Here is a 12,269-nt window from a genome sequence, read left to right as displayed (position 1 = left end):
AAATGAAAATGACATCGAAGCTTTTCTGAAGACAGTCGGTTCTTTTCAAAGATACGTTCATGTAAAAACACCCGCGCTGCATTTTAATTTTGAAACGTGAAGCGCTCATTTTATTCAACAAAGTATAAGCCTTTTGGAAACTCTATTTGTGGCGGTCAGTTTTGATATTGTGATGAACCACCACAAATAACTCAATGTATAGGAAACACTGGACACCGCTATAAGCCAAATGGCCATAGTGATAACAAAAATAAAAGATTTCACACATATTACACAGCCTGCTGCTCATAACTGCTTTAGAGTGCGCTGGCCACAAGCGAATATATGACATCGTGGAGGCTATTGTCGGACCCACAGACACGTTTCATGAGGAAAGTTAACGTGCACGTTATAATCAGCCCAGAAGTTTCGTCTGAATTGAACGTGTTTCTACTTTCACATGCAAATGACTTGTTGCACTTATGGATATGATAACTTTCCGGCCTCAATTCTAGCAGGGTAAAGCGTAATCCCGCTTTCAAAACAGTCTGTTTTGCCCTGCCATTAGCTGAGGCTGTGTGTGAACAAGCCGCGGCTGCTGCAGCCTACAGAGCGTGAGCTGCTCCGTCTCACGCAGCCAGAGGGAGTTCCGCAACAGCGCTTAGCTGCCTGCCTATAAATCGGCCTAATTTGCAGCACAATCGGCCGATGCCGATTATTTAAAAAATGGCAAAAATCGGCCGATCAATTGGTCGATAATATCGTAATTGTTGTTTTAAGGATGTGCGATTTGATATTATCGAGTATATCGTGAAAAGCAAACAAAACGCCTACAGTATGTGCGCATACATTACGTGATGAAGTCTAGCAGGTTAGACTAGTGAGTGCACGTGCACAATTATAGTGCGTTCTTTCACTGCATGAATCAGTCTATTAAAATGCATTTAGAATTATCACATAATTCAAGATATGGGGCAGAAAATGTATATATTCATATCATTTCATATAGTTAATATCACCAGAAGAGTGCCATTTTTTTCTCCAAAAGTCAGGCATGATTACAAATGTGATATTTATTTTATACAACAGTTCAATAAACAAGAAGTTAATATTAAGAGACTTACACTTTAGACACCATATGTCTTGTTTTTGCTCTATTTCTCCAACAAAAATCATCCCAAACACAGCCACAGCGCTGTTTTGTGTCTCTGAGCAACATGATGGTGTTTCGTTTAAATGATTCGGTTCAATCACAATGACTTACTTAACAGTCATTTGCTGCCACCTACTGGCAGTTTTAATTTCACATTTAAGGTACTTTTTCATTTTTAAAATGATTTCAAACATCAGTTTTCAATGTTTTATGTTTAAAATATCAAAAAAAAGTATGCATTTGTAATTGCAGGTTAGAGTATTCCATGTCCATCAGAGCTTCATTAAACAGTGTGTAAATACATCTAAATGCCACTTCTAATGCAGCTTCTGTGTTTCCTCTGCATTGCAAAGATACATTTTGTTGATACTGATTTCATTTGCTTGGTAACAGCCCAAATGCAAGAATTTGACTCAAAAGATGGTGCACACTTTTAGAAAAAATGGCTTAATGATCGAGATATCATTTTTTTGTCAATATCACACACCCCTAATTTATGTTATTTAATTGATATAATAATTTATTGATAATAATTGTTTAAATTAATATAATAATTAATACTTTTGACTCATCCATTTTCTTAAAAATGGTTTAAAGGCTGAAATGTAAAGTTTATCATTTTATAAAACATTTTGTTTTTGTGAAAACTTGTATCTGAACTGTAAATTATGCTTTTTGCAGTAATTTTACAGTTTAATATGGTACTATAGACATTGCCCTACCCCGCTCATATGGTATTAATTTTATTTTTGCAGGTCTTTAAAAGGTCTTAAATTTGAGCTTAAAAATCCTGAATCCTGAGCAGAAACCCTGATATTGCATGTTCAGATATTCATACAACAAAATATTCTGGGGCAATGAAACTTTTTTGAAAATGATGGTGTTGGCTGGCAACATCAAAAAATGGTGGCAGGTAAAGAGTTAACTATATTTTAATCAGTTTTACCAAGACATCCCTATGCATTTCAGAATCCATGAAGAGAAAGTAGGCAGCACAATTATTAGTAATTGCATTCCATTTAAAAGGAATGCAAATGAACTTGACATTGCTATAGTGTCTAACTCCTGCAACAATGCACTAAAACACAGGCAGTTAATGAAACGCAGGCAGCTAAAGCACAAATAATTTACGGTAATACTTTACAATAAGCTCCATTTGTTAACATTAGTTAATGCATAAGCTAACATGAACTAACAATGAGCAACAATTAAATTGTGCTGACTTTTTGATGTATTCCAGACATCACTGCACACTTTCAAAGCCATAGTTTCACTAGAATTATCCAGCCTGTACGGCATGCCGTTCCAATGCTAACCAAACGATAAGTCAAACGATCATCACAATCACTTTTAAGTACTCTGGTACTCATGCCCACCCCTGATTCATTGAAGACTGAATATTAAATATTGTCAACATTTCAGCATTCTAGCACCATAGATCATAACTGTATAGCTAACCACAGCAAAAGCACAAGCCTGAGTGAATAAACACTAACGAATGAATGATTGTACTGTAAAATTACACAATAACTAATTCTATTGCTTTCTTTCAGGGAACAAATCTCAACGGGAGGAGCTGGACTCCATCCTCTTTATTTTTGAAGTAAGCCTTATTCATCAGTGTTTAGTGTGGTTTGTTGCTGATGAGCTGTTAAACAGCTGAACTGTAGGTATTTGGTTTTTGTGCAGAGCAGGTTTTTCCACTCTCTCTCCTGTTTTTTTTTCTGGAGGTGCCCTCCTCCCTGTGTCCTTTTCCTGCCTGGCTGAAAAGTAGACTCTAGTTTGCAATACAAATAGGCAGGCAGAGCATTCTCTGGTTTCATTTGCTCAGGGTGGTGACAGGCTTTCTTTTTTTTCAGGAAAAATTGTGTCTTGGTGTGAGAAGAGAGTTTGTGTCGCATCAACAGACGTTAACTTGAATGGTCACCCTGGGGAAATGCCTTTTATATGCTTAATCAGAAATCATTTGAGTTCATCAATTATATTATAAGTGGAAAAAGCTGAAGCTACAACACAATAAATATGCTTAATTTGTAAGTTATTAATTTTGGTTAGGATCTTTTGTATTTAATATTGGCAGTTATATATGCATTAATATTGCTCAAATGATCAATTGTTAGTCAAGAAATACTGTTGGATGATACATTGACACATCTCTGGTGTTACTTTTTTTCATGGTCCACTGGTGTCTTCAGATACCTGCTGAATTAATTGAGTCACTATTATTTGTATAATGATAGATATTCTATAATTACAGTTAATATTCCTTATTGTCTAAACACTGTCAGTTTCGGAGGACCAGTGTTGTTTACACATTATTTGTTTCCTCCAAACATCAAGTGCTGTCCTCATGTTAACAAAAATACGGTTGTCCTTTTTGCCCACTTAAAATCACACTGCCCTTCAGTTTTTATGTGTACATGTATATGTGCAGCCTTTCAAATTATATTTTATGTTGGCAAACACAGTCGGTCAATGCATACTCAATACACAGTTTTGTCTCTGTCCAGTGTCTGTGCTATTTCTCCCCAGTAGTTATGACTGATTAAGATTATTTAAACTCTTTTAAACGACGGTTTCTCCTAACCTTCTCATTTTGGTGTGTCGTTGTTTACACCTGCACATGAAAGATATTGTGGTATTATATTGTGGTTGTCTCAAAGGGTTTTTTAGGTGTTGGAGGCTCTTCCAGTCTAATGATCAGACCCATATTCAGAAACTTCTTAAGGCTAAAAGTAGCTCCTAACTTGCTGATTTAGGAGAAACTAAAAAAAAAACAATCCTGACAAGTTCCCTCCACTTCGTCTCGCAGCATAAAGCACTGTATAGGTCCTTGCATGCTGAGTTCACGGAAATTGGTGGTCCTTTTTTTATATGTGGCTCCAGTATTGCTAGCAATGCATCAGCGTGTACTGACATCCTGAAATGAACTTTGAATCTCCCGGGATAATCCCGCAGCTCCTTAAAGGGGTCATATGATGCTTTTTTAAAGATCATTATTTTGTGTATTTGGTGTAACAGAATATGTTGACATGCTTTAATGTTCAAAAAACACATTATTTTTCAAATACTGTACATTATTGTAGGTCCTCTATCCCCCGCCTCTCTCAAAAGAGTCTTAACTTTGATAAAGAATATCTCTTTGGTTTTGAGACTTTAGTCTTTGCAACTTCAGGGATCTTATCTATGCACAATCAGCTTGTAACACTCCAAAGAGAAAGCAAAACTTGAAATCGCATCATATGACCCCTTTAATAAATAGGTGGAACTTTCCTTCCTCTCTACTCTGTCTCATGACTGGATGGACCTAATATTTCCTCTTTTTTTCCTCATCTACTTAAAGCTGCAGTCCGTAACTTTTTTTGGTTAAAAATTATCCAAAATCAATATTTGAGCAAGTACATAACCAGCCAGTGTTCAAAACTATCACCTTACTTTAGCCCGATTCACAACGGTTATCTTATAATAATGTTTTCTAATTTGAGTGGTACGGGTAGGTTTTCGCGGGAAATTCGAGCATGCTGCCGCGTCATGTCTGTAAACATAAAGAAGTTGTCCCGGCTACTAGGCTATAGCATGTGAGGATGCTGCAGGTGGCCGATCGTTTATAGACTTTTCTCACAGCAGCTAGAATAATTAAATGTCAAAAAATCATTTTGTTGGCGGATTGTAATCCAGAAAGGATTATATGAAACACATGTGAATGAAATTAAATTATATTCCAGTTTTAAATGTTCTTCTGATTACAGATAGCCTGGGATTACACAAGATTTGTATTTTAAAGGCAACCAGTTGGAAGGGAGTATAGTTTGCTTTTTGGGTTAAATTAATTTCTTAATATGAAATTCGAATGGTATGACAGTTAGAGATTAGACTGTACTACACACACACTATACTCATAGCCACGCAATGCTGATGTTGTTAACATTAATAATCTGAGAATAAAGTATAACAATAATAATAATTTGCTATTATTGGTTTGATGTGATATGAGCTAATTGATCGCTAGATTAAATCACCATTGGTAGCATGATTTATTGTAATGTTTTTTTCCTCAGTTGGTCAGAACAATGTGGCAGACTTGTTACTTACTTGTTCAGATGACAATATGCGGTGAAAATTCTTATTTGGGTTATATTCCAAGACGTAGGCTAGAATCTGTGATTACTAAGTATAGGATTCACATCGGTGTGGTGACTGACTGCCACACATACTCCTCAAAACATTAGATTCAGCCACGCTGGAGCCGTGCCGGTGCACAACCCACGCAAGCTAGATAATTCTCGCAAGTAACTGCAATTCCAGGTTGGAACAGAGATGGCGATAAAGAGGCAAAACGTACAGACTGCAGCTTTAAGCTGTGTTTTCCTCACTGTGGATATAGACAATTTATTTTGAAGTTTACCCTTACAAAAAAAATCACCTAAAAACCAGGGCCCGTATTCGCCAGCAATCTGCCTCAGAATATAAACATTTTAGAAACATTTGACGATAATGAGCTTTTAAAAAGGTATCGGCTTTGGTTTGGAGGTTATCCCAACTCCAAATTTTTTATTATATCCTTAAATAGCTGGTCAAGTGTCCAGTTTGATTTTCTTTTATGTTTGCATGTCTTACTATCAGCCATGTTTATTCTACTTTATTAATTAAAAGGCTGTTTATATGCATATTAGGGCTGCCCCCTAATAGTCGACTAACCGTTAGTCGATGAGAAGAGGCTTGGTTGACAAATTTTATTAGTCGCAGAAAAAAAAAATTCCACACGAAGTGGCGAAATCATGCAGTCCGTGATGGACAGATCGTTAACTGCTGGTCTGTGTGGTAATATAGTACATCGGGCAGGACATCCATATGCTCACCTAACATTCATCGACCTCAATATGGCTTATCATCTGAAATATGTAGTAGCAACTTAACATGGCACCTCAATCTAATGTTAGCCTAGAAAAAAGTTTGTGCAGAGTGTGGAAGCTGAACAGTGTGCTTGGGCTACTGCATGACAGATGGAGGCACCGGTGCGATCATTTGCTCTTAAAATACTTTGTCATTTTTGGTCATACAGATAAGAGTAATGCATCTTTTGTATCTGTAAAGACTTTCGTTTTTTCGTGTGTACTCAGAATAACAACTAAATGTTGCACTTTTGTAAAATAATTAAAGCAAAAATAGGATGCGATTTCTGCTGTCTCGGATTCTGAGAACTTGAGCGCGTCACTTCGAAACTCTGTGTATTCTTGCCTTAGCCTATTACAGACATGAAAAATATATCTATAGAGAGTGAAACTTTTAAATGAACCAATTCAAATAGCAAACAAATATTGTCAGATTATGTAATCCGTATGAAACATGCATACAGGCGCATACTCTCGCTGGTACCTGGGACCAGTGACAATAAAGGGCTACAATACAATACAATACAATACTGCGGAGTCAGTGTCGCAGACTTCAACTCTTAAACCGAAAACAGAAAGCACTAGTGTAACAATAAATTATTAAAACGTTAATGCAGTGTACTTGCTGTTTTTCCCTAACACATTCATAATTATATTTGCCGGTGCGCTGTGGCAAGCCTTTTTTTGCGTGCGCTTGAGCGCTTATTAGGCTATGTATGCAATTAAAGGCTCATTATTATGATTTATATGGTTTAATAATAAAAGTGCGACTACTAGTCGACTAATGCTTAAAATGAACGACTACTAGTTGACCAGAAAAATCTTTAGTCGAGGGCAGCCCTAATGCATATTGACTAATTGTTTACGAGAAGCATACATATAAGAGGCTGAAAATTAGCTGAATATAGCCTACTTGTTTAATTAGTGACACTTAGCCTGCATTTTAAAATCTTTATTCGAATGTGGCAAGTAACATTTTTATTTTAAAACCCTTATTTGAATATGGCAACATAATATTGCGCTCTACACTATATCTATGAATACATCTCTGACAGAGACTATCAGCCAATCACTGTGTGCATAGTTAGTAAATATGCTGACGTCCTCCATAGCAACAAGGTCAACCCTGCCCTTACTCTTAGCTTAAGACTGCTCTCTATTCCTTAGTAAAAGTTTTTCTTAGCAGCTTTGTGAATAGGTTTTAAGAGAAAACTCTTAGCTAAAAACTTTTACTGCTATTTAGGAGAACTCTTAGTGGTAAGATAAAATGTTTTGTGAATACGGGCCCAGGTTAGCACATTTAGCGAGTTTATTACAATATGTAATATTTATTTTGTACTACAAGTGACAGTAAGCTAAAACTTTGAGAGAGAATTGTCAGCTCTTCTATAGTAATGGCAGATGATAAGTGATATTCACATTCAGATATTCAGTTGAAAAATCAAATAGAAAGATTATATTGGCATCGCTGGCATCCTAGTTTTATTACTATGATTTGGGACAAGCACATTCTTGGGTTGGTGAGTTAACTTAAACGCAGGGTGTCTGTAGATGGTTTGATGGTGAAAAAAGGTTCAACTCCTTCAGAGTCTGAGCCAATTGTGCATACATTTAACTATTTACTCCTAATTGAGGGTGTTTTTTTAAATACCAGTTGTACCAGTCATGCTTATATTAGATGGAAAGGTTCTGATGACTCCTGAGCTCATGCTTTCACTATAACTGCTAAATCCGAAACAAAAATATATTCAACAAACATAAACTTCACCTGAAAAATAAAATGCAAAGATTGTTTTTAAAATATTACCTATTTGGATAAAATGAAATATGTAAAAGTGCTATAATAACTGTATATTGTTGTGTAATATAAGTATAATGCTCTTACTGGATAAGTGGTAAGCAAACAAAAATTCAACTGCAAGCCTCAAAATATCGAATCTTCGTCAAATGAGAAGAGTGGACATTGTGTTAAAATCGAACATCTCATTAGCTTGAAAATTTCTTGCAAGCTTTTCACGTTGGCATCAGCTGTGTGGCGGAGCGCCTGCGTACAGCGACAGCAGGAGAGGAGCCATCAGTAGACTGAACGCGGTGGCAGCACCACACTGTCAATGCAGCACAAAAGCTTCACAACCTCCATCTTACACAGGCCCGTCTCCACCAGCACATCCTCATTCCTCCCTCGTCCCTCATCCTGTGTCGCAGCCCTTCCTGTCATGGCTGCTGTTTTGTGTTGTGACCATGCTGGAAGGGATTACGGAAAACACCTCCATGTGGTGGGTGTCTGACCCCCTTTTTTTATGGGTCGGCAGAGGAGAGATGATCGCTTGGGCTGCTGTCAGGCAGGGGGTGTGGGGGCTGGTATTGTTCTCCTCCTCTGTGCCTCTCTCTTTGAGTCTGGCACCATCGAGACATCTAGCACAGTTGTGGATTAATACTGCATTCTCCTGTGTGCGAATATGTAGTGAACTCTTGTTTGTGTCTTGTTAATGTGTAAGCTGAAGATCATGTTTGATGACACACCACCAGGGTTATTGTCATACTAAAACCATGAAACACAATTTTGTTACCTGAAACTAAATAAACATTAACTGAATTAAAGTCGAACATAAAAAAAAAAAAAAAAAAAAAAAAAAGGTCTTTTAAAAAACCCCTTAACTCAGAAACGCATAAAAAAAGCATTTCGTCATTTACTCTGCAACAGGTCCCCTTAACTCAGAAACGCATAAAAAAAGCATTTCGTCATTTACTCTGCTGATCCAGCCCCATTCAAATCATGCTGGGAAATAACAATCCACCCCCCAGTATGAGTTAATGCAACAAAAAAGATTCATGTAGTCTCAACATAAAGAACATTATTTTGTGTATTTGGTGTAATGAAATGTGTTTATGCGGTTTAACATTCAAAAAACACATTATTTTCCACATACTGTTCATGATTGTTTCTCCTCTATGCCCCGCCTTTCTGAAACGCGTCGATTTTTACAAAGCTCATTGTTCTGAAAAGCGAGGTGTGCTGTGATTGGCCAGCTATCCAGTGTGTCGGGATTGGCCGAATACCTCAAGCGTGTGACGGAAATGTCTCAACATAAATTGATTAGCCTAAGTAAACTTGAATTTTACATATATTTCAGTGTATTGAACTAGAGGTTTACAGGGCTCTATAGTGCGACCACTTGCGACTAAAAACTATTGCGTGTGTCTATGAAAAAAATATTTAGGAGCATCAGTGCAACTGACGCGATCAGCATATTTGTGCTTGTGCTCAGGGGAGCTTTAAAGGTTTCTACTTGCAAAGTGTTTTTGCAGCGTTGAGTATGTATCACAGCAATATCTGTTGATTCCGTGAACGCAATGGTAATCAGAATCCACTAGTGCTGGGCGGTTTGAAATGTATAATTAAACCACGTTAACCACATTTTTTACTAATTGAGAGAGGAAATACTGCAGTAGATTAACTTCAAAAAAATTGTCATTTTAACTGAAAATATTATTTGTCATTTAGTGTCTCTATAAAAAAGGGGGAAAAAAAACTAAAAATAATACTGATAATAGGGTTGGACAATGTCTACAAAATTGGCATCGGACGATGTCTACAGTAAAACATTGCGATGGACGATGACATCAGGGGGTGGGGGGGAGTTAGGGGGTGTGCCCGAAGCATAAATCCATATTCAGAAAGGCACGGAAAACAGATAATGATTGCTAACAGTTGCCTGTTACATTACAGTACATTCAATTTCACTTACAGCATTAAGAGAGTAAGGAGAGATGGCCGAGGTTGATGTTGAATGATTTGCAGATCCTGAGCACCACTGACAAACATCTAATCTTGTAAAACGTGTGGTAAGTACTGCCGCTCTATAGTATAAACAGTACGTGCGATCGCAAATCTCGAAAGTGAAAGTGAAACAAAAAATCGATCGTGCATTAAAAAGCAGTTTCAATGTCAGGCATAATATCGGCTCCCTGATGCCCGCAATTTATATACAGTACAAATACCCAATGATATAACTGCGAGAGAAAGTAGGCTATTGAAACATATATTTTCCTCCCATCTCGTATTTATTCCCTTTAGAGGTTCCTTATACACGTAATATTTTTCCCGAACATGGTATTGGGATGCGGCAGATTGCAGGGGGTATGGGGGGGATCATGATGCCGGCTCAACATCGTGATGTCTATCAGCCATCGGCGATGACCTCGTCTATCGGCCAAACCCTAACTTATAAGATAACGATACTACTCAAAAGCAGTTTCAATGTCAGGCATAATATCGGCTCCCTGATGCCCGCAATTTATATACAGTACAATTACCCAATGATATAACTGCGAGAGAAAGTAGGCTATTGAAACATATATTTTCCTCCCATCTCTTATTTATTCCCTTTAGAGGTTCCTTATACACGTAATATTTTTCCCGAACATGGTATTGGGATGCGGCAGATTGCAGGGGGTATGGGGGGATCATGATGCCGGCTCAACATCGTGATGTCTATCAGCCATCGGCGATGACCTCGTCTATCGGCCAAACCCTAACTTATAAGATAACGATACTACTACAAATTCTACTACTAATGACAATATAAAACGCACTAATGATTAATGAGCTGCTGGGTTCATGAATATTAATCACATTGCCTGCGTTTGCTCGAATTGATTTGCTGAAATCAAAACAGGGACTATAATAGATGAGTGCCAGCCAATGAGATTGCCGTTTGCGCATTAGTTCTGCCCACTACCGGAGAACTTGGCAGTTCTTAAAGGGTTCATATGATGTTGCTAAAAAGAACATTATTTTGTGTATTTGGTGTAATGAAATGTGTTTATGCGGTTTAACATTCAAAAAACACATTATTTTCCACATACTGTTCATGATTGTTTCTCCTCTATGCCCCACCTTTCTGAAACGCGTCGATTTTTACAAAGCTCATTGTTCTGAAAAGCGAGGTGTGCTGTGATTGGCCAGCTATCCAGTGTGTCGGGATTGGCCGAATACCTCAAGCGTGTGACGGAAATGTTACGCGCCTTACCATACTGTTGATGCCGTGTCCCGGCGCGATGAGACAAAACCAATAAAACCCATTATAAACGAGGATTTTGTTGCATCCAGTGGGGACATAATTACTGATTATAATGACTTATACTGTCTTTTTACGCGTTGCGTTGCATCGCACCGATAATGGGACGTCGCAAGGGAGTTTGCAAATGTGATATTGATTAAATATAACAGTTCAATATACAAGAAGTTAATATTAAGTGACTTGCATTTAACACTATTGCCTGATTTTGCTCAGTTTCGTCAGCAAAAATAGTTTCAATAAAGTCACAGCTGAGCCGCTGCGTATCTCCAAGCAAACACAGCCGTGTTTCATTTATGAATGAACGTGCATTTTTAAATAAATCTAGTGATGTAGTTGCCACCACCTACTGGCAGTTTTAGTTTAATTTTTAAGTACCGTTTAATATTACTATTATTCAATAGAAATAATAATTTTATTATTAAAGTAAATAATTTAATATTTCTAGATTCAAAATTGTATATTTAAAACATTCATCTCAACACATTGATGAATTCAGTTGCAATCATCCCACATCTGATCTTCATTAAAGGTCTGTATACAGGGCCTAATACTAACTTTTTGCTACACCTGCCAATGGCTGGTGACATGATAAAATTTACTGGCCAAAATTTTTTTTTTACCGGCCATGAAACTCTTTTTGCAAAAACAAGCAGTTATTACTACTACAATAACTAAACATTTTTACAATGTTTTTGTCCTGCTGGTGCATTTTCCCTCAATTTTACCTATTAATAATAGCCATTCAACATTGCAGTATAATTGAAAGTCATTATTTTTTACATTTAATAGGCTCTGAAACATATTTTTATATATAACTTTTAATTTAAGTGATTTTAAAACAAGCATAAACTATACATATTAATCTTTATTCAAGCTACAAAAGTTAATCAGCGACTAGAACAGTCCAAGGATTTCTCTTTTTATTTAGTTCTTTTGTCATTTACATCAATAACAGACTTCAGCAGGTTTCACTTTAAAATCAGCGCTGTCTCTTTAAAACCTGATGCATATGACGCGGATCTGACACATATCCGATTTTCTCCCAACTCTTTACATGCGTTGAAGCGCTACTGGTGTGCTGTCTGAAGCGGGTCAGCGTATGCGTACAGCCGAACACGCAGCCTTTCAAACTATACTTCACTGCACCATTTAGGCGGCGTA

At 37.2% G+C, this 12,269-nt stretch overlaps 1 protein-coding gene across 1 annotated transcript in view; it reads left to right on the top strand.

Moving 5' to 3' along the window:
- The window catches only part of ralgapa2 (Ral GTPase activating protein catalytic subunit alpha 2), a 199,530-nt gene that overhangs the window by 34,836 nt on the left and 152,425 nt on the right, over positions 1-12,269 (top strand). The window contains exon 3 of the mRNA XM_016242121.1: positions 2,686-2,735. Within this exon, the coding sequence (XP_016097607.1) occupies positions 2,686-2,735 (50 nt within the window). The remainder of the gene's footprint in view (positions 1-2,685; positions 2,736-12,269) is intronic.

The sequence above is a fragment of the Sinocyclocheilus grahami genome, unplaced genomic scaffold (assembly GCF_001515645.1).
Source record: "Sinocyclocheilus grahami isolate Dianchi unplaced genomic scaffold, SAMN03320097.WGS_v1.1 scaffold646.1, whole genome shotgun sequence".
Taxonomy (NCBI): domain Eukaryota; kingdom Metazoa; phylum Chordata; class Actinopteri; order Cypriniformes; family Cyprinidae; genus Sinocyclocheilus; species Sinocyclocheilus grahami.
This window is presented reverse-complemented; position numbering and strand designations above follow the sequence as displayed.